Raw genomic sequence first — 23643 nt, 5'->3', positions numbered from 1 at the left:
TGTGGGACCTCTCTTGCAGGACTAAGAGTAGTGGAAGCAATTGGTCCCAATGCTTGAGCCAGATTTGGTTAAGCACTTTAGCATTTCTTTTAGACTTTTGTTAAATCTCTCTGTGAGACCACCTGTCTGTGAATGGCATAGAGAAGTTCTCAAAGATTTGCTCTTCAAAAGAGAGCACAGCTCTTGCACAGCCTGCGAAGTATAGCTGGTCCCTGGGTTGGTTAATATCTCATGAGGGCACTCCACAAATGAAAAAAGTTTCATAAGTTCTGGTGCAATCGCGGTTGCCTTTGCTGTGTGAAGGGGAAGAGCCTCCAGATACCAGGTCACATAGTCAACAACTACCAAGATGTACTGGTACCTGGAGGCACTCTTCTCTAGGAACCTGACTATGTCCATCCCTATTCTCTCAAAGGGTGTCTCCATCAGTGGCAAAAGAACTAGGGGAGCCTTTGGAGTACTGCTGCCGATGGACAATTGGCAGGCTGGCAGGAGGAGCAGTATTTCCTCACTTCCTGATGGAGGCCAGGATAGAAGTTGGCCATTATCCACGACAGTGTCTTCTGCCACCCCTAATGCCCAGCACAAGGGATGTCATGTGCAAGCTGCATCACTGGTTGGCAGTATTTGTGTGGCACTGGTAGTTGTGTCCTCATCTCCCCAGACTGTTGGTCTTGCTTAATGCCATATAGGTACTCCTTCTTGAGCACAAAATGGGGGTAGTGCTCCAGGCACTGAGATTCCGTCAGTTCTCCATTTACAGAGGTCAGTTGCTTGTGGGAGCAGCTGTATGTGGGGTCATCCCTCCGTGCCTGAACAAAGTTTCCTGCCTGCAGTAGGGGCCCTAGGTCCAGGGTGGATATCTTCCCCTTCTCCACCTCCGGCCTTGGTTGCGTTGCTCTCGAGGTATCCTCTCCCAGGTCTGCTGGGCCCTCAAGTCCTGCATCTTACATGCAATGGGATCGGTCCCAGTCCATAATCCTCTGGCTGGTGAGCTCATCCATGATTTGATGAAAAAAAGGCCAGTCTCATCCCACTATTATTGAGTAGGCCTCTTCTCCAGCCAGAGCCGCAGGTATGGTTTCTGAGTGAGTGCCCACAGTCAATTGTAACCGGTGGCTGAGGTAGGCTTTTCCATCACCATGCATGGACTCTATGCAGATTGTCTCTCTTGGGGTGCCATCTTCCCCAGCCAGGGACGCAGGAACTACTGTCTGGCTGCACCCAAAGCTTAGGAGTCCTTACACTCTCTTCCCTTATACCCAGACCAGCATTATCAATCTGTGGGGAGTTTTCTTATGGGTGCGCATCTCCATGGTCCAGTCCTGGGCGCATTCACACTCCACAGGGGACATTCTTCCCTTAGATGTCCCTGCTGCCCACATGAGTCGCAGGTCACTGGGCTGGCTTCAGAGGCATCTGTCAGAGGTTGATTTGGTTCTGGGATGGTGAGAGAGCCTCTATCTTAGGATCCTGTTTCAGTCAACTGGGGTATAAGACGCACATTCAGGTGAGGCCCCACCCTAACCCCACCTCATTGTGCTCCTGGGCCTCTCCATGATGAGAAGGTGGCCCGGCCTTCCTGGACCTAATTGGTGTGATTTATGTGGCCTCTTGTGAGCTGCAGTTAGAGGCTTAGTGTCTGTGTCCCGTGCCTCCCTTTGGTCAGTCCTATCGGCTGTTCAGGGTCTGGGAAATTCTGCATCTAGGGACCCTTTGACCACTAAGAAATTTTCCATCTGTCACACAGTGTCTGACAGAGACCCAAGGCTGCATCATCCATTCTCGACTTTTCGCTGGTAGTAGCCATATAAATTGTTGAGTTAGAATAAACTTGGCAACCTGGGCCCTAGACCACTGTTCAGAGCGAACCCACTGTCCACAATGTTCCTTCAGGCATTGGGCTACTACACAAGGTCTAGTGCTTTGGGATACATTTCTGACCTACATCGCTGGTGATGCATCTCTTCATTAATAGTAAATAGTCTAGAATAACAACTCTCACTTGCTTGTTGTCCTTGGTCTGCTCTTGGTCCAATAGGCTGACTGTGCCTGCCCCCTCAAACATGACACCAACATCAAAGTCCAGTGCTCAAGGGGCCACTGAGTGGCTTGGGCTACCCTCCCAAAGGTTGTCACAAATGCTTCAAGGGTCATCATTCAGTAACTAGGGTTGTGCCCACTCGCACCTCAATTGAATTTGGCTCACAATCTCTTCATCAGCAGATCCAGGCATGACAAAGGAAGCAATTAATATTGCTGTCGGACAGAAGTGCTGAAGTATGCTCACTGTGTGGCATGACCTTGTACTGATATATAGAGAGCATGATTTATGAGGGCTCTGATATGTCCATCCTAGATGGGGAGGCGCTCAGGTGCCACAATGGTGATGGGCACAGTGTACAGAATATATAAGAACATAAGAATGGCCATAAAGGGTTGACCAATGGTCCATATGGCCCAGTATCCTGTCTTCTGACAGTGGCCAATGCCAGGGGCTTCAGAGGGTATGAACAGAACAGCTATATACATAGAGCTAGAGGAAGTGGAAAGATGATGGCCAGAAGTTTGAGAGTACTGTGATGTTGGCTCCAGGCCGAGGCTCTCATCCTGGTGCTGCAACTAAAGCTGGGTTCCCATGATGGCCCCAGCAGTACAGATGATGAAGGGAAAAGGAGGGAAATGAGTGACCCGAAGGGATGGAACTGGATGGAACTGGTGATGGGGTCTTGCTGATGGGGAAAAAGGCAGAGAAGTTTATTGTCTCTAATCTGATTAATAACGACCTGCCATCCCCTGTTTTCAGGTACAGAAGAACAATGTCCTGCATTTACAGGTCTCAGTATAAGCAGTGCTTTGACTGGCACAAACTTGAAAGTGAAGCTAATGCTGTACACAAGACAAAACCAGAACTGTGCTGAAACTCTCAGTTCAGCTGGCTCCAGGTATCTGAATGTGACCAAGAAAACTACCCTCATTGTGCATGGGTACAGACCCACAGGTTCTCCCCCAGTCTGGATACAACAAGCAGTACATCTCTTGCTCTCTGTGGAAGACATGAACATAATCATTGTAGATTGGAACCGCGGGGCTACGACTCTGCTCTATCACAGGGCTTCTAGCAACACTAAGAAAGTTGCTGAATTCTTGAAGACACTTATAGACCAAATGTTGGTAAGTTAGATGTTCATAATAATTGTGATGGTGTTAACGGAGTAAAGGAAGTATTGTAATACAGCAGGATCTTAGGGATAGCAAATTGTTCTTTAAAGAGATGCATTAATTACTGTAAACTCAAATATACGCAGTGCCAAAATCTTTACTTTGGCTTTGCATGTTAGCATTTTACAGCTTTGTTCAGTTTAAACTTGGAGTACCAATTTTTTTTAAAAGCCTCTAATCTGAGGTACATACATTTCAAGTGCCCCAGAAATCAGATTTGCAGGTGCACATTTGAACACACAAACTAGGCAGCTGGATGTCTAACAGGAGACTGGCATGCACCAGTTGGAGTTTGGGGGCACCTCCACACTGTTCTCTAAACTCGAATTCCCAAAAGTTAGGTGCCTAAAGTTGGACAATTAAAAGTACAGATTTGGTCGCAGCCACTTCAAAAATGTGTCACTGAGAGTATACTTGAGTTCAATTCACATCCAGGGATTAATGGTTTTAAATGTGAAGCTACCAACTTGAATGGCAGAGGAAATATGAATGAGATTATTGTAAGGACAGTATAACACTGAATTACATGCACTTAAGTGGTCTCTCCCTGTAAAGAGGGGTGCTGAATGGTCTGTGCAGATCAGGATGTAAAGGTGTTCCACTGAGCTACACTCCCCCTGCAAATAGGAGATAGCCTCATACAGGTAACGATGACACTGATGACTCATTCAAGCTTATGCACACCCAACAGGCTCCGTGTCCTCTCATTACCCACATAATGATTATCACCTTCTGACCTCGGAGCAATCTTTTTCTGATGAAACATCAGGGTTCCAACAGATAAAGTGAAAAAAAGTGAATGAAAATATGGTTTTATTTTGTTTAAGGTGTTAAATGTTATTTTACATTCTTATTTTGACCAAATATTATACGATTGTTCAAGTCTTATTGATTTCACTTGGCTGTTAACTGGTGACTGGGAACACTGGTGTGATTGAAGAACATGTGTCAAAAGTGTACAGGGCAGGACATTTTTATGGAGGACCAGACTAACGTGAGCACTTGTGACATATTGCACAGATTAGTTAACAGCTTCAGGGAGGCCATGGGCTGCAGCAACTTGCATTAGGATATTTTAATTAGCAAATACATTTCTGAAACCACATGCTGGCAATTTGGGGTTTATTATTAATTATTGGTATTGCCACAGCAGCCACACACACTAGACACTGTTCCATGCATAATTGCTGTCCCAGGAAAACACAGTGACGGCCCGGAAATGTTTAGCTATCAGATTCACATCACCAAAGGGTGTTGAGCATGAGATACCTCAGTGGACAAAAGGAGGCTCATTTCAGTGGAATTTGCCTTGGGCATTATGTCTCAAAAGACACCTCCATTTGGGGAAAAGAGAAGAACTGGCAGGTAAAATTAGGACGGGCTATTTACGTTATCCCTGGAACCAGCTGGATGGCCTTTTCCTGCTCTTGATGTTTCTTATGTGCTTAACATTTCTGTAACCTATGATCATGGACATTTTTAAATCACAGGCCGACGGAGCATCACTTGACTCTGTTTATATGATAGGAATTAGTCTTGGAGCGCATATCTCTGGGTTTGTGGGACAGCTGTATAATGGCAAACTTGGGAGAATAACAGGTAAGCCTCTTTCTCAATCCCTGCTCCTGCCTTGGGCAAATCACTTCAGCTCTCTGCCTCCATTTACCCAAACACTGAATAATACTTTCTGTCCTGAGCTCCAGGAGAACTGCATAGATTAGTTAGTTAGTGAGTGCCAGTCCTGTGTTCTGAACACATGGAGCACTACATCACTGATAGGCCTTATGCAACAGTGTCAGGTGCAAAAACCCTACATGGAGATGTAGTTATTTCTGCTAACTAGCCCTCCGAACAGACATGGTGAGCCCTGTCAGCCACATGCCAGGAACATAAGCTGCCTTGGGGCCTCTCTGAGGAAGAAGGAACTCCGAGTAGGGACAGCAGGGTCTTGAGGGGGAGCCCTAGGAACCTATGCTAAGGAAGAGGCTCAGACTGAGGCTTATATTTTGTACTTCACCAGGAGGGAGGGAAAACCCTGTAACAGTTTGTGTGTTCTCAGATGCTAACCCAGTGTGTGAGTGTGCTGTATCCGGGGTGGAGTGGGGACTGCCCATTCACAGGGATATAGAGAATCATTTAAATAGCACCACATTACAGTCATGCCATAATAATCATTTTGCATTTCAGGTCTTGACCCAGCAGGCCCCTTATTTAATGGGAAACCCCCTGAGGAAAGGTTAGATCCTACAGATGCCCAATTTGTTGATGTCATTCATTCTGATATTGATGGTAATATTTCATTTCTTCCTTCTCTGTGTTTCATTAGATGGAAACCCAGGAACTAAACTGGTGCAGGAGTGAGAAGGCTACTGTGAGGCAATGCCTGGGCTCCTCTCTCATTGGCTGGAACACTGTGCCTGCAGGGGGCAGTGATCTAACTCAGATCACAGGGTTATGCCCAGGCTGCGTGGGGGTGGCAGGGTGGGTCCCATTCTGCACAGGTCAGAAAATGGGTCACTATTCACCCCAGAGCTATTTCTGCTGCGTTACTGGTTTAACAGGACGTATCTCAACAGCCAAACCCAGAGGACTCAGTGACATGGGTGGTGCCGAGCTTCACAGCCCCCAAGGGAACACTGGCCGTTCCTAGGTCTGCACAAGGTGCACGTGTGCTGCTATAGACCTGCATGGGATACAGCTTGCTTTGCTGGCCGGGGGAGAGGCATTATGGCCCCTGGAGAGGGAGGGCAGAGCGGTCCTTGTGTTCCACTAAGTGCAAGGATTTCAGCTGTGAGCTGGCAAAGGGAGAGCACCCTCATGTGCATAGCACCTCAGAGCCAGCTCTGCCTGGCTGTGGGAGCGCTGCTGCTCGCAGTGGTCACAGATCACTAAGGAACTGGAGCCAGGAATTAAAATAGCAAAAGCTAATCACACCAACTTGAAAAGCTGAACCGTTTCATTCCCTTAGACATAGTGTTAATAACATAAAACTCCATGGCTGCTTGTAACCTGCCCTGTGGTCCTCAGCTGGGAGGCATTACACAGCTTTGCATAACGCTACCTGCCTTTATTATTCTCCTTGGGCCAAGAATACTTTCATCAGGTGAGTCTGTATCCTTGGCATCATCCTGGATTCTGAACCTTTCTTCCCACACTGTTTCCCAATCACCCCATCACCATTTGGTAATTGCCCCCCCCGCAGTTCCTCCTCTGCTGAAACCCACACCCATATGTTTGACTTCTCTGACCTAGACTACTGTATCGCTCTCCTCCATGGCACTCAAGACCCACCTGCCAGACTCCAGCAGCATATGCTAATGGCTGTGGCTCCCCTTAACAAAGCAGCATCACCCTGTTCTCACACAGCTCCACTAGCTCTGTATTCATTTCAGGATCCTGTTCAGAATCCACCTCCTTGCATGAGATCAAGCCCTGGCCCATATCTGTGCACGGAGGGGACCATCCACTCATGGATTTTCTCCTCCTGCATGGAGGAGGGATGTCAGCAGTTTCTAGAAGGTGCTCTGTGAGTCCAAGATCTACCCTTGGATAAGGCAAGAAGACAGGCCAGGGTCACCACTGTCTGGACCATCAATTTGCCTTCTTGAAGGCCTGGCAAACTCCTTCCCTAAGAAGGCCACAAAACCACAGAGATTTAACTTACCTTTTTTCCCTCCCATGGTTTCTCTGTAGGTGATGGGCCCAGATACACATCATGCACATGTCACACACATTGTCTTGTTGTGAGCATTTAATGTCATTATCTAAAATATGGCAATGGGGTCATTGTCTTTTAGTTCAATGATGCATAAATAGATTAAGGAAGCTAAATCTCTTGCACAGCTGAGACTGCCAATGCTAAAAGAATCCAGGTTATTTGTTCCTAATTCTTCATCTGAAATTTCTTTTCCCGGCACTTTAAGATTCTTTCTAAAAATGATATTTTCTTTGATTAGGACTAGGCTACAGAGAAGCTTTAGGACATATAGACTTCTATGCCAATGGAGGAACCGACCAGCCCGGCTGTCCACAAACAATATTTTCTGGTAATGAAATACACTTTGCATTGGGAAAACTAGGACAAAATATTTTCAACAAATCACCCAAAGAAGTGTGAGGGAAACACTCACTGACAGTAAAAAAAATCCACAACCAACTTTTTGAAAAACAACCCAAAAGTCAGATCCCCAGCTGCTGTATATTGGGGGGTCGCTACACTGAAGTCCAGGGAGCCACGCTGATTTGCACCAGAGGAGGATCTGACCCATAACTTTTTGCTGTTTCATCCTGGATTTTCTGCTCTCTTCCAAGTGAGCGAATGAGATCAAATTTTGCTGTGGAGCAAATTTGCATGCATAAATTCAGTGAGCAAGTTTACCCCCAAGAACTTGTAGAAATGTTTAGAAGATGTGGGATTTTTTATTTAAAAAAAAAAAAAAGCAAATTCAGTGTGAAAGCACAAGTGTTACCAGTAATGAGTCCCCAGAACCAGTGCAGAGAACAGTGTAAATGGAGAAGACAACACTTAGGCAATGATGCATGTCTTGGCAATGACAGACATTTTGGCACTCAGGAGACCTGTGATCTGTTCCTGCCACTGAGCTAGTATGTGACCGTGAGCAAGTCGCTTCCCCTTTGTGTGCCTCTGGTTCCCTTCCCGCCCTTTGTCTAGTCTCTTCTATTGTATAAACTCTTCAGAGAGGTACTGGCTCTTGCTGTGTTTAGTCAGGCACTAAAAAAATATAAAACTTGTGTATTTTAAACAAAAATTTAAATTCTACAGAAAACACTGAAATTTGCAGCAAACCCATACATTTGAGACCAATAGCAATGTTTTTGCAGTGTAAATTTCCACTTGCCCTGGTTAGGCATTGATATCATGTCCATAAAACCATGTGTCTAAACTGTGAGACAGCAATTTGAGGCTTTAGCTCCTGGCAGTGAGGACATCTAGAGTCACCCATTGAAGAGAGGGAAAAAATGCAGCATGTGTGCTGGGGAAAGATGCCAAGCCCTGCACTATTATACATCGGGCAACAACCTTACTAAGGAGTCATGGTCCATGGAAACATTTTTCAAAGGACTTTTATGGTGGGCTGAAGCTTGTTTTGCTTCAGAGGTGCAGATCTCTTATGTTGCTTAGTGTAGCCATCATTGCCCTTTTCTGTAATGCTCTGTGGCATTTTTCAAGGGTAGCACACACAGGAATTTAGCTTTGCCCTGGCTATTCTCACACATCCTGAGTCCCTCTCCTGCTGTTTGTAGGTCTTTAACAGAACTTCCTTACAGTTCCTGTGAGGTCACCAGCATGCCAAATTGGAGAGGTGGGCATTTTGAGGCAGGTTTTAGTACACTGCTGTGCGTTTCAGCACAGACCATGGAATCAGTTGCTTCTGTAAGAGCTTTTATCAGGAATGACAAGAGCTTATGCAAAAGGAATGCACCACCTAAGTGACAACCCCAGCTAAGAACCGGGTGGCTAATTCATGAGGTGGAGTAGAATCCATAGTTGTGCATACCAGCAGTGGCTCTGCAGTGCTAACCATAGGCTAGTCTTCTTTTAGTCTGGAGACAGGTATGACTTGAAGGTACATATGAAGCAGACAGTGTATGGTGAGTATGAAGGTGCCATTTTACAGTGTTTTTAAACATACCCATACTTTTGGGCCTGGTCTCATGAAAGTCCATTGTGGTTAGATTACTTGAGGCACTGTTTAGATTCTAAGCCCCTGTTCATTGGTAGGAACAGGTATGTCCCGGTTGACAGCCCAGAAGCAGTGGGCACAATCAGTGTCTCTGGCCCAGAAGCAGTGGGGGATAATCTATGTCCAGCCCAGAAGCAGTGTGGAGCGCTTAGGGTCTCCTTCCATCTGATTTATAGTGCGAGTTGCACAAGCTGCGCTGGCTCAGAGTTTCTTGCTTTACAGGATGTGCAGCTCTACATCAAGTTGCTGGACATGATTTAACGTGACCCTGTGAACATCTCTTGTGTTAAGAATGGACAGTGATACTGTCACAACAACAGGGTGCTTGCTGTTTTGCTGTTGCACTAACATTTTGCCTGCCTTACACAGATTTCTAATGAAATATCCCTTTTCTTTGTGTCAACAAGGATCACAGTATTTTAAATGTGACCATCAGAGGTCTGTTTTCCTGTTCCTGTCATCCTTGAAAGAGAGCTGCAACATCACTGCATACCCCTGTAATACATACAGAGATTACAGGAACAGCAAGTGTGCCAGCTGTGAGGCTTTCCAGCCCATGCCATGCCCCGTCCTGGGTAAGGATGATGCAGTGTCCAATGTGGATAAAAGCTGTGTATTGGAGATGGTTTTTAACAATCCAAGGGACTCATACTGCTGCCTGTCACACTGTACCCTATGTTATGCCATGTAACCTGTAACAAACATTCTGGTACATGTTGCCAAAGGACTCATGAGACAGAGCTGTTTGCAGAGTCCCTTAACACATACAGCCTTTGTTTCCTTCTGCGGGTGGGTGGGTGGGTGAGATGACACCATTTCACATCTGGAAAGGTAGGTATAAATCCTAGCTTACGTTACAAGTGAAAATGGATTTGGATGCTTCATTTAGCCTTTGTACATTCACATCACAGTTACTGCACAGATCAGCACTCACAGGAGACCGAACAGCCAAATCAAGAACTTGTAGATTTTTCTGGGGGGCAGAGCAGAATTCACATACTTTTGGGGAGCTGAATGGGGATAAGCACATGCTCCTGCTAAGTGCTGAGTGCTTCCAAGAGGTGTTCAGTATCTTAAACCCTTACTGACTTCAACAGGAGCTGCTGAATCCTCTCCACTTTTGAAAATCAGATCACTTGTTTTACTTGTCCAAATATACATTTAGGAGTATAACTTTAGGCTCTCATGTTTGGAAACCCTGGCTCTAGAAAATATACTTGAGCTCCTGGAAATAAACTTCCAAAGTAAGGGAGATTATTGTTCTATTGAGCAACACTTTGTCTTGACAAGAGACAGCAGATATTAAAAAAGGATGGCTCTTAAAATATGGGATGGACAGAAAACAGCCATATTTAGGCCTCATTCCTGTGAGCACTAACACATGGGCTTAGCTTACTCACATGAGTATACAGAGTATTAGGGATTTTGTCTATGCTGTGTTTTATCAGTAACTATTTGCAATATTCACCTTGTGGCTGAAAAGCAATTTGGTATAAATCAAGCACTAACTTGATTTCTTTTCAGTCATTTGGTCTTGTACAGTCACCTAATGCTGAATTTTCACACTGTGGTCTACAGGTTATTATGCTGACAAGTGGAAAAGCTATTTAATACTAAAGAATCCTCCCGTGACTAAAGTGTTTTTTGATACATCAGACGAAGAACCATTCTGCCGTGAGTGATTAACATTCCTTCAACTTTGCATTGAGGACTCTCTCTGTCAGCAACAGCACTTACATCGAATTCAGAACAGTCAGTTAGCTGTCATTGCATTTCACAGCTTGTAGCTGATGGATAAAATGCATTTCAATTTGCAATGATAGCACTCTGCCCCAAAAGGGCAGATACACTTGGCACAGTGACAAAACAATCTTTCCCTATCAGCTCCGTAGAGACACACAGGAACAGACCAGTTTCTCTTTTAGAACTAGTAAATTTGGTGATATGTGAATAAAGCCTAGGAAAAAACAGTAACTGTCTTGGGGTCTAATCTTACTACCATTGAAGTCAATGGCATACCTCTCAGTGAGTTTAACTGTGTAAGATTGAACTGTTAACCCTTAAAGGTGACCTGCAAAGAAAAAACAATAGATATTTATCAGCTTTATGATGGATGATGAAGCAGTGACAAGTGTTTGGGTTTTCTGTTTTTTTAACTTTATCTGCTTGGGTTTTTTTCCCCATGAGAAATTCAGGTTCTGTGTAGGCTGGAAGGTTCCAGGGTGACTGGAGAGTAGGGAAATGGTGACATCACAAGAATCCAGGAAGTAGAACTGGAGCAAACTGGAGAAAGGAAGGGGTTTTCAATTAAACCATTTCAAACTCTGTTTGCTTTAACACTCGTGTAACTCAATTGTTGATTGCCACTGTGGCTAACAGAGGATTCAGCACTCCCAGCTCTTCAGAGTGCTAGAGTTCACAATAAACATCGGGGAGATCTCCAGCAAAGCCAGGGAGACCAGACTAGACATTTCTAAGGTAAATCCCTTTCAGGTATTCTTAATCCATCATACACAAATACAAATGAGCACAAGCCCAACTTTCCAAAACTCCTTTGCAGGTCACCCTTGAAGGCTCTCTGTAAAACGCACTTTTGCTCTGACAGTGACTCTGTACAATGACACGGTGGTGCCCCATGTTTATTGGCAAGTCAAATTATGTGAATGTGGAGCATGTGGGAAGAGGACAAAAGGAGCTTCCACCCAGAGCTGACACAACCCAAACAAAGGCCAAGTGCAATTGGTGTTCTCTCCCCTGCTCCTGCCTCAAACCATGGGAAGGAAGTGGGCTGCAGAGGAGCAGGCTCCATCCCATAAGGATGTAGTAGGCACCCTCCCTCACTCTGCCAAGAAGCTCAAAGAGGCAGGGTGTGTTCCCCTGGGGCAGTGCAGCTCTTAAAGGGTCAATATAACCCTCAGTGACTTCTGGAGCAAATATGCTCAGTGTAAGAATACCAAGATGTTTTGTCCAACTGCCAGTCCTGCTAGGGATTGGAGAGTCTTTCATTCTCTTGCCTCATCACTGGGAAAGGCTCTGCCAGCCAGACTCTGAGCTCAGCTAAATCTGCACAATTCTCATTGTCTTCAGAGTTGCTCTGCTGTGACTGGGGGCAGGAGGTGGTCCTGATGCCGCTGCTTAGCTAACAGATGTGATCTGTGAGCTGGAAGAGAATCATGCTCACTGTCCTAGAGCTAGGGGGACTCTTAGTTTTAATGGGATTAAAAAGTAGCAAAAACCTATTTTAGCCCCTAAAACAAGCAAGTCGGACAGCAAACATGCACAAGGGAAAGTCTGCAGAGTGAAAAGGTGCCTTTATAGGGAGACACATTTCAGAGCAGAATCAGGCTTTAAACAGATACAAAAAATTCAAGTTTGTTTCCATAAAGAACAAGGAAAAAACACCTGGCAACCTCAAAAACAAGAGAGAGAAACTGTGGGGTACACAGGCAGGAACTGGGAAAAGACACCATGTAGAGATACAAAGGGGACTGATCTGGGCAGGAGGAAGCACACGCACAGGGCTGGACAGAAGGGATAGCGGGCGGAGAGAGACTGGAGCAAGCAGGAGCAAGGATAAATTAGTTGAGAAGAAGCTGGCACAAAGGAGAGAGGCTTCACTGGGCAGGAGTGATAGCACTGAGGAAAGGGTGTTCTGGAAACAAAGAAAGAGTGAGTGGATGAGAAGAAATCAAGGAGCAGAGAGAAAAGGACTGAGCAGAAGGGTGAAAAACCTGGAAATCGTAGGAAAGAAAAGGAAGGGAATAATTTAAGCAGGAAGGTGAAAGATCTGTCATCATCCTCATGGCAAATCCCAACAGGATGTAACCTCCTTGCAGACTGAGCATCAACTGGATCACTCTCTGACGAGGTCCTGAAGGCATTCTGACAGCAATAGACATAGACTGAACATCCAGCCAATCTCACTGCCCCACTGAAATGTTTGGTGACCACATGATCCCCAGCCATGTAAGCAGCATTCATTGGTAAACATGCTTTGTAATTCATTGGTCTTCCATCCTAATAATATGTCCATACCAAGAAAGCAATAAACCAGAACAGCACTGATAGAGGCATTTGCTGGGTTCAGCTATGAATATCCTCACTGCTGATCTATTCCTCCCATTTAATATGGAGCAGCTGACGAAGATGACAATAAATGAAAATGTAACCACCATTTGTCAGCCTTCCTCAGCACCCATGTTTCACTGCCATACAATAGAGTGGGTAAAACCATGGTCCTATAGATCTGCAGCTTCCTAGCAAGATTGATGTCCCAATGTCTTCACTGAGGCTGTTGAATGGCCCGAAACATGGCTCTCTCGCACAGTCTGTGATGCTTCCCAAGTATTTGACAGTCACCACCTGCTTGAAGTCCCGTCCGAGCAGGTTAATATTGAGCTGGGTGTAATCTGGAGTTGGACGCTGCATGATGGTCAGCAAGTTGGTTTAATCCAGATAAATAGCCAGACCAATGCTCGCTGCTTCTTGCCCAACCAGATCAGCCATCAGCTGCAGTGATTCACCACACTGAGCCAGCAATGTCATTGGCATATTCGAGATCTCAAAGCAGAATGGTGTTCAGCGCAACACCAAAAGGCACATCCTCATGTTTATCCATCAATCAGTACCAATACTGAACAACAATGGTGACAGGATGCAGCTTTGTTGAACTCCCATGGAGATAGGAACCATACCATGTATCTGCCATGGACTTGAACGCAGCTTTCCATTCCATTATAGAGTTTTTCTTTCAATGACACTATCTTCCCAGGGATGCTGAGTCATGTCATCAGATCCCATAAGCTTACCTGATGCACTGAATCAGAGGCATGACGGAAGTCTATAAAAACTGCTGCACACAGCTTATTAAATTCAGCCATCTCCTCCAAAAGCTGCCTTAAGGTAAAGATCTGGTTGACAGTGGAATGAGCAGGTCTAGAGCAACACTGAGTATCCCAGCCTTTGCCACAAAGTGCGTTAGTGATTCAAGACATTAACATGGAATTGAAGACTCCCTCTGGGGGACAGCATAATACCTCTGTAGTTGCTACATTCTGCCTTATTGCCCTTTTTGAACAGAGGCAAAATAACCACCTTCTTCAAATCATCAGGGATGATATTAGCTTGCCAGAGGGTCTGGAGGAGTCTATGCAGCATGGTACAACAATACTCTGACCTGTCTTCAACACCTCATGGGTGATGTTACAAACCCTGGTGCCTTTCCAGACTACAGCTTTTGGACAATAGACAGTCAACCTGTGGGACTTGTTGCCAGGGGATGCTATGAGGGCCAAAACTGTAACGGGATTCAAAAAAGAATGAGGTAAGTTCATTGATGACAGGTCCATCAATTCCTGTTAGCCAAGTTAGTCAGGGATGCAATCCCATGCTCTGGGTGTCTCTAAGCCTCTAATTGCCATAAAATGGGAGTGGATGACAGGGGATGGATCACTTGATGATTGCCTATTCTGGTCATTCCCTCTGATGCATCTGGCATTGGCCACTGTCGGAAGATAGGATACTGGGCTAGATGGACCATTGTACTGACCCAGTATGGCCGTTCTTATGACTGATTCAGATCTCATCTTGGTTGAAGAAAGGTTCTTAACTGGATCTTCCTGGCCCTCTTCAAATGGAAAAGGGAATGCAGGCAGCAGTCAATTGAGGAACATATTGAAATGATCTACCCATCGATGCAACAGATCTTGCATAGTGGCTAATGCTGCCATCTTGATTCTTTACTGGACAAGCTGGTGCCACCTTCCCCCACAAACACTGCAAAGGTGAAAAGACGGTGTGGAGATCATGCCTGATGGCAGCCTGTTCTACACTCGCTGCCTGAGTCGATCACCATGATTCCTTATTGTTCTTACAAAGTGACTTGATGATGTTCCAAAGCTGAACCCATTCAGCTTTTGCTTTCGCTCTTGACAAACATCTTTAAAGACTCAAATTGTAGTCTCACTTTTTTCTTAGTTGCGAATGAAGTGAGTGAGCATGTCCTCACTGATTCTTGGATGACATCTGAAGTGACGAGCCCCAGCACTGAGCTGGCAGCAGTTTGCACTGACAACTTGAAACAATACCATTCCTCATCAGGTGACAGGAAGTGAGACTTAAGTCTCTAATGCTTCAATGGCCTTATGCAGTTCAGAATAGATGACAGAACATAAGAACAGCCATACCGGATCAGACCAAAGGTCCATCTAGCCCAATATCCTGTTTCCTGACAGTGGCCAGTGCCAGGTGTTTTAGAGGGAATGAATAGAACAGGTAATCATCAAGTGATCCATCCTGTTGTCCATTCCCAGCTTCTGGCAAACAGAGGCTAGGTACACCATCCCTGCCCATCCTGGTTAATAGCCACTGATGGACCTATCCTCCAAGAATTTATCTAGTTCTTTTTTGATAGCTTAGTTGTAATAAGAGGTTTTAATTGAATTGGACTAATTTTGGCCCATTAACTGGCTGACATCAAAGTCAGAGGTGCACTTTTGCCAGCTAAAGCTGATGATCCAGTGTCAAGTCCGATGCCTCTGCAAACTCCTACATCTATGACTGCCAATGGTTGTTAACAAAGTCACAATCAATAAGAGTCCTAGAGAAACCATCTGGGCTGTACCATGTCTGCTTGTGAATCTTGTGGTGATGGAAAAATGAGTCAGTGATCATGTCGCTGGCAGCTGCAAATTCCAGCCATTGCTGCTCATTCCTATTATTTATTATTTGGATTACTATAGCACTTAGGATCCCCAATCATGGACAAGGATGTCATTGTGCTTGGTGCTGTACAAATACTGAATACCCAACTTCCCAAGTGAATTTGCCCAGGAGTCATTATCCTCTTCTACCAGGACATTAAAGGTGCCCAGGATCATCTCTTCCTGGGGTTTCATTTAAGACTATCTGCGGTTGCTTGTAAAAAAAATCTGCAGCCACATCATTGGTGTTGGTAGAACCATAGACTATGTTGATGGGAAGATGCCCACAGTTGGTATGGAATCACATGCTGATAAATCGCTCAATTAATCTCCTGCCAATCCTACAATGCCTGTCAGGCATTAGGTAAAAGTACAATAGCCACACTTTGCTGGCGCAACCCATCAAGTTCTCAGCTTTCTTTTCACAGCTTCCTGGCCAGGGCACTTCACATAAAGCACAGATCTCAATTCAGGGTTTTTAACTGCTGGATGAAAAGGAGGATGTTAGCTGTTTCAAACAATGTTCAGGTGTTCCATGCTCCAGTTTTACATTTGCCATCAACACACAGAATGACAAGATGGCCCTTTTGCAAGGTTTCATTGGTCTTTTTTGTCTCAGCAGCAGAGAAACTCTTGGCCATTTTGGCTTCAAGGACAACTGACCAGGTTGTCCCAAGTAGTTGGATTCAGTATACATACTCTTGTGCTATGAATGTACCCACCCTAGAAGGTGGGGAAAAATCCTGAAGTGAATCAAAAAGAAAAGGGAGAGAAAAAGATATGAGAGCAGACAACAGATCTGTGGAAAATTTCATAAATTCCAATCCTGAAAGGGACCCTTGTGCTCATTTAGTCTGACCTCCTGTATAGCACAGGCTATATACAGAACTGCCTCAAAATGATTCCTAGAGCAAAGTGTAGAACAGCTAGAGACAGCATGCTTGGCTAGGCAGTGCAACAGCAGAGGAGATGGGCTAGAAGGAAGAAAGTGGCTAGTTGAGAGAGTCCAAGTAGACAAGGTGGGCAGTTCAAGAGCAGTAAAGGAAGTTCTGGAGAACTAAGGAAATCTACATCATGCAGAGGGGAAAGAATCCCATATGAAAAGAGCCATGTGGAAGGGTCAAGTGAGAGCCTGCTAGGAGACAGTAAACAGAGTAGAGTGGCAACAGAAAGGAAAAGGTCCACTGCAAGGAAATGCACAGTGAGAAATGGAGAAGAGTGATCATGTGAAGGGGCAAAGAAATGAAGCAAATGAGAAGGGGCTAGGAGATGACAAGCAAGAGGGAGACTGAAAGTTGAGAGTGAAAGGAAGCAACAGAAGCAAGACACAAATGTCAGATAAATGAGAGGAAAATGTGCTCCATCTGCAGCTCAGCTTCCAGCCCAAAGCACTTTGTCAGAAAAGGAAAGAAGTTGAATCTAACCGAGCTCTCCCTCTGCCTTGCAGTTCATCATTACTTGGTGGATATTATTATCTGGAACAAAACTGTTAGAAGAGGCTCCCTCATAATTAAACTAACAGATCAAGCTGGGAACACAGCAGAATCCACAATCAATCAGTAAGTCCTACTGGGTTCAAGATCCAAAACTCTTGGCAATTAATTTAGGCCAATCAACCCCTGGTGCTGGCAGGAAGCAAGCACACACGATTTGGGGGTTGCTTGCACCTCATGGAATAAATCCCATGTAAGCAGGTGTAAATTAATCAAACTATGTGACTCCAGTGGAACTTTTCCAGTTTACACCAGTTGAGCATCTGGCCTTGAGAGTATAATCTCCAGAAATACTGCATTATTCTCAAGGGTGAAATGGTGATTCATGTGATTATGCAAATTTGTGAGACTAATCTAATCTTGCTACAGCCAGACATTTCCTGCATGACCAGTTTTTCAGTGACTCTTCAATGACTTGTCAAGGAAGTTCTAGCTGCATATTCCTTCAGCTTTGAGTCATATGCGGCTTATGCTGGATTTACTTGCATATCTAAAACTCTCTAGTGTTTCATGGTATGTACTCCATGCATTTCTAAGCATTTAATAACCCGCCAGTCACCATGCATGAAGGAACAAAGACATATTCAGGTGAAATTGTAAATACTTTTCACATAAACACTGGGTTTCATCTTGCTGACCTTCTCATAGCTCCTAAATATGTTAATAAAGCACATCAAATTGAATGCTAGACTCTGAAAATGTTGCACACTTCCAATTACATCTCCATGTTTACATTTGTAATGGAATTTGCCACCATAATCCACTAGTGGTGGAATAACAAAGCAGCATCTACATTTTTAAAAGACTTTTGATTACGGCAAAGTTAGTTAAAATACTACATTATACATTACTTATTCAGGATCCGTATCTTTAAATATCCATCCATATATAGAGAGACCTTCATGAAGTACGGTCACATGTGCATGTTTATTACTGTTGCACTGAAAGGTTGCTGGTATTTGCTTCAGGTTGGGGGGCTGTCTGTAAGCAAGGACTGGCCTGTCTCTCAAGATCTGTGAGAGTGATGGGTCGTCCTTCAGGATAGGTTGTAGATCCTTGATGATGTGTTGAAGAGGTTTTAGTTGGGGGCTGAAGGTGATGGCTAGTGGCGTTCTGTTATTTTCTTTGTTGGGCCTGTCCTGTAGTAGGTAACTTCTACAGCCACGCTCTACGATACAACCACATTTGCTCCAACCCCTCAGACAGAGACAAACACCTACAAGATCTCTATCAAGCATTCTTACAACTACAGTACCCACCTGCTGAAGTGAAGAAACAGACTGACAGAGCCAGAAGAGTACCCAGAAGTCACCTACTACAGGACAGGCCCAACAAAGAAAATAACAGAACGCCACTAGCCATCACCTTCAGCCCCCAACTAAAACCTCTTCAACACATCATCAAGAATCTACAACCTATCCTGAAGGACGACCCATCACTCTCACAGATCTTGGGAGACAGGCCAGTTCTTGCTTACAGACAGCCCCCCAACCTGAAGCAAATACTCACCAGCAACCACACACCACACAACAGAACCACTAACCCAGGAACCTATCCTTGCAACAAAGCCCGTTACCAACTGTGTCCACATATCTATTCAGGGGACACCATCATAGGGCCTAATCACATCAGCCACACTATCAGAGGCTTGTTCACCTGCACATCTACCAATGTGATATATGCCATCATGTGCCAGCAATGCCTCTCTGCCATGTATATTGGTCAAACTGGACAGTCTCTACGTAAAAGAATAAATGGACACAAATCAGACGTCAAGAATTATAACATTCAAAAACCAGCTGGAGAACACTTCAATCTCTTTGGTCACTCAATTACAGACCTAAAAGTGGCAATTCTTCAACAAAAAAACTTCAAAAACAGACTCCAACGAGAGACTGCTGAATTGGAATTAATTTGCAAACTGGATACAATTAACTTAGACTTGAATAGAAACTGGGAGTGGATGGGTAATTACACAAAGTAAAACTATTTCCCCATGTTTAATCCTCCCCCATCCCCCACTGTTCCTCAGACGTTCTTGTCAACTGCTGGAAATGGCCCACCTTGATTATCACTACAAAAGGTTTTCCCCCTGCCCCCTGCTCTCCTGCTGGTAATAGCTCACCTTAAGTGATCACTCTGGTTACAGTAAAAAGAAAAGGAGTACTTGTGGCACCTTAGAGACTAACCAATTTATTTGAGCATGAGCTTTCGTGAGCTACAGCTCACTTCAAAGTGAGCTGTAGCTCACGAAAGCTCATGCTCAAATAAATTGGTTAGTCTCTAAGGTGCCACAAGTACTCCTTTTCTTTTTGCGAATACAGACTAACACGGCTGTTACTCTGGTTACAGTGTGTATGGTAACACTCATTGTTTCATGTTCTCTGTGTATATAAATCTCCCCACTGTATTTTCCTCTGAATGCATCTGATGAAGTGAGCTGTAGCTCACGAAAGCTTATGCTCAAATAAATTTGTTAGTCTCTAAGATGCCACAAGTACTCCTTTACTTTTAACATAGAATTTTGTATTTAGCATATGTTATACAGTATACATGGCTGCCTAAATGAACATATAGGTCCATATAAAAGGCAGTGTTTGAACCATGATTGGATTTAATCTATGACTTTGAGTTCAGGTTGAAGGCAGAATCAGAGCTCAGATTCTATTTTGGGGTCAGATTCAACGACACCAAAATCTTGTGAGCTGTTCTAACTAGATTTCAGTCTACGGTGTCAGAAATCAAATGATTTCCCAAGATATCCACCCTCTTGAATGATAAAAATAATACCCTTCTCATGAGATTTTTCCCACCTCTGAACAAGACCAGAAAAGTAGATGCCTTGGGGGTTTGGTGGGGACTGGGTACCAAAATCATAAGAACAGGTTTGGATCTGAGAATCTGAATTGATAGCCCACTCTCAGAAAAATCAGCAGGAATTCAAGAGCCTGGCACTTCTCCATAACCTCCATTGTGAATATTACACGGAATCTAGTCAAAATGTGATTTGCTTCTTAGTGAGTATATTCTAAATTGTTTGCTTTCTGTTTAGTGAAGTTGCAACTTTTCAACAATACAACCAAACTAGTGTGCTAGCTGGATTTGACCAGGATTTTGAAAAAATTGCAAGAATTTCCTTGGCATTTTCCACAGGGTCTGTAATAGGCCCAAAGCACAAACTCAGGATTCTTCAAATGAGGTTAAGGTCAATTACAAATCCAGAAAGGTAAGTGGATGATTACTAACAATCTCCATACTGGCAAATTAGATGGTTTTAAATGTTTCATGTGGATTACTGGGCTGATTGAGGCCAGAAGAATTACATTTAGACCACATAGTCTAATTACCGTACATATATTTTGGGGTCAAATTCTGCCCTCAAATTTATACATACAATTCCCATTGTAGTCACTGAGAATTTTGTATCTATGCTTGAAGACAGAATTTGGTTTATTGTCTCTAAAATGTGTAATCTGGGATCTCAATGTACAGTTTTATTCAGGCAAAATTTGCATTGATTAAAAGGAGATTTAAATAAGGGCCTTGGAAAGAAGTACAGGCCCTTTATGCAGTTACAAGGATGTTGCCTACGGCTCAATACTATACTGAAAATAAATGTGATGCAAGTAAATACAAATGTTCAGCATATAGAGGCTGACGAGTTTTCTTGTCTTTGGGACAGTCTGTGTGAAATTTCTTGAGCAACAGGCCATGGATCATCTACTTGTGTTAAAAATAAGGTTTATTAACAATAGAGAGAAAATGGTAGCAAAATAAAAGGAATGAACTGCATATTTAGATTTCTCATAAATTCTGCTAGATCAGGCACTTTGGGCTTCGCTACAGAATAATAAAAGGAAAATTTATTCTGTTCCTAGTAAGCCAGGTCTCTTCTCTCCAACCCTCTCTTGCGACACCTCTTCATTTCTGTGTCTCAGATCTCCTCACTCCCTGCTTTTCAAGTTCCAGGTCCATATCCAGTCCTTTGATATATCTGGTTTTCATGAGCCTCTCACCCCAGCTGTCACCTAGGAGATAGCAGCAGACTGACCCCCGTCTGCATTGACTTCATCCTCTGGAAAAGTCTTTTCTAAGGAGAAAGTGGCTATCACTTTCTTTTATCATTAAGAGAGGCAAGAGACTTTTCCAGTGCAGAATGTCACAAAAAATCTGGTTTAAATATTCCTGTGATCCACAGCATAGGCAGGAAGCAACCCCACCTCACCTACCAGCCCCTCTTTTCCGCCTAAGCATACTACAGACAACTCATTCTATACAAATCCCTAAAGTGCTATAAGAGGACATGTGAACAAAGAAAAGAGGGTAGCTTGTTTTTATATCAATGGCTTCTTTTGTTTATTTATTCTCTTTATGCAGGCCACATCTGTGCAGATATGACCTTGTACTGCTGGAAAACACTGAAATAATCTTCAAACCTATTCCATGTGAAAACATGCAAACTTGAGCCAAGAAAGACTCAGCTGTATGCCATGTTATACTGACAACAGCACACATTTCACATACTGTGGGGAAATGGCAGGGGGGAAAAAAGGACTAATTTTCAAGTGTCTTCACATCTTGTCATCTGTGGATGTCAAACTATAGTGCAATTCCTCATGCTCTCCAGGTGTCCTGCTGCCCATGCAGTGACTCTCAAATCATTTATGGTGGTGGTATTAAAAAAAAAATGTTTTAGATTCACAAGGCCTTCCATCCAAGGAGCTCAGAGTGCTTCCCAAACATAAGCTATTGAGGAACAGCAAGGATATTGCAGGAGACTACCGTTCTCGGCTTATAAACTAGCCATCTTCATTTTGAAAATCATTAGGAAATGATTGGTTATAAAACAATTATTAGAAATTATTTATTTTTTTAAAAGATGTCTTTTGATGGTAAATAAAGCTTTGCCACAAGCCAATTGAGTGTAGTGGAGGTATCATTTTCAGACTGTACTTTTGGCTTATTAACTTCTTACAATAGGTATGGTTATTTTATGATGAAGCTACCATCAGAATAGGACTTTTCTTTCCACTGAAAGCAATGATTTGCTACATGTGCATACGCATACCTAATAAAAGTTAAAGCTAAATAACTGGTGTTATATGTAGTAATCGACACTTTCACTCTGATCGTAACAACTTAGAAGTGAAACATTCCTTTTTACATAAAGCTAGTTTTCAAGCTTGTGGTTTTGGTAGTTAGGACTTTAAACCAGTTTGTGTAAAGAAAAAGTTTCTTTAAAACAGTGATATCAGGCAAGAAACCTTAGAATCACAAGTTGAAACACCCTCATGCAGAAGGACAACCTTACTATAAACACATATGGTGAGCAATGTTTAGAGAGAGGCCAGAACCAAATTCTGTGGCTCATAACTTAGTCAAATCTCTGACCACAAGACCCTGTCAAATTTCAAACCTAGCTCGAACCCTGAGAGACTCTTAAAAAAAACAGTTGGGAAATTTTATATTAGCAAATCTACCTGTTTTTCACTTGCCTCGTTCTCAGAAAACTTTAATAAATTTAATTTTTACTAAAGCTTTGCATAAAAATTCTGCCTGAGGCCAATACCCAGCTGTAGTGAGGAATGCTTTTAGGGCTCTGGTGCCTCCTACTGGCCCATCTGGAGATTAGCTTGCCACATGGTCTGACACCCCTTCCTGCAATTGCTCATCCCATCATCCTATTCATTTACTCCACAGCCTCCCCCTTGCTCCCAGAGTTGCAGCACTTTCCTCTTAGAGGCTCAGCTCTCTGGCTAAGTCACATTGAAATTCCCTCTCTTCCACAGTATTATCAAAGTCTCCTTCCAAACTGTCCCTGGCAGTCTCCAGATAGTTTGCCCCTAGCATGCCCTTTCTGCAGTGACTTGTGGGGGAACTCAGGCCCACCATCTACACTGGGTTCCAGTCAAGGGACCCTCAACCCAGCAGCTCAGGTCTTTAGTCTCCCAACCCTTATTGCTCCTTCCCTAAATGGCTTCCTACACTGCCTATCACAGGCTCCTACTCTTCCCCCTTGTATCAGGGACTGTGACTGCAGACTCTCTCACTGCAGGCCCTTCTTCTGTTGCCAGCTCTCTGGCTTTATAGAAGCCCCACTTGTTTCTGCCCAGTTGAGCTTCATTCCCAGCTAAGCCTCACTGGGTATGTCTGCATAGGAAAGAAAACCTACAGCTGCGCCAGCAGACTCAAGCTTGCGGGGATCAGACTGCGGGGCTATTTCGTTGCTGTGTAGACCTCTAGGCTCAGGCTGAAGCCGGGGCTCTAGGATCCTGTGCAGTGGGAGCCCCAAAGTCTACACAGCAATGAAACAGAACGCACAGCCCAGCCACAGGGTTTTCTTTCCTGTGTAGACATACCCATTGGATCATTTTTTCCCTCCAGGTGCATCAAATGGCTAATTAGCCTCTCTTGCCTTGTTAACCCTGCCAGGGCTAGTGTGGGATGAACACCCCATCATGGAAAATTTCAGCCTCTGTTTAATAATTATAAGCAATTGATAATAGGGCGCTATAATGGAAA

The 23643-nt window shown here is 44.0% G+C and overlaps 1 protein-coding gene across 1 annotated transcript; it reads left to right on the top strand.

Moving 5' to 3' along the window:
- The first annotated feature begins 2822 nt into the window (after positions 1-2822).
- LIPH (lipase H) lies at positions 2823-21939 on the top strand. Its single transcript, XM_084640321.1, has 9 exons — positions 2823-3174; positions 4713-4821; positions 5410-5511; positions 7179-7268; positions 9335-9502; positions 10506-10601; positions 17076-17187; positions 20174-20347; positions 21499-21939. Exons 1-9 carry the CDS (start codon positions 2887-2889, stop codon positions 21584-21586), a joined length of 1227 nt encoding a protein of 408 aa, XP_084496447.1. The 5' UTR covers positions 2823-2886; the 3' UTR covers positions 21587-21939.
- Positions 21940-23643: the final 1704 nt, after the last annotated feature.

The sequence above is a fragment of the Lepidochelys olivacea genome (genome assembly GCF_965140295.1).
Source record: "Lepidochelys olivacea isolate rLepOli2 genome assembly, chromosome: 9".
Lineage (NCBI taxonomy): Eukaryota > Metazoa > Chordata > Testudines > Cheloniidae > Lepidochelys > Lepidochelys olivacea.
The sequence above is the reverse complement of the archived record's forward strand: the minus strand, read 5'-3'. Positions and strand labels throughout refer to the sequence as shown.

Bases quoted from the DNA above. Each gene is read 5' to 3' on its own strand.
- LIPH (XM_084640321.1), top strand. From the start codon at position 2,887: ATGCTGTACACAAGACAAAACCAGAACTGTGCTGAAACTCTCAGTTCA. The intron at 5,512-7,178 runs GTAATATTTCAT...TTCTTTGATTAG, and splicing joins CATTCATTCTGATATTGATG to GACTAGGCTACAGAGAAGCT. The intron at 7,269-9,334 runs GTAATGAAATAC...TGTGTCAACAAG, and splicing joins TCCACAAACAATATTTTCTG to GATCACAGTATTTTAAATGT.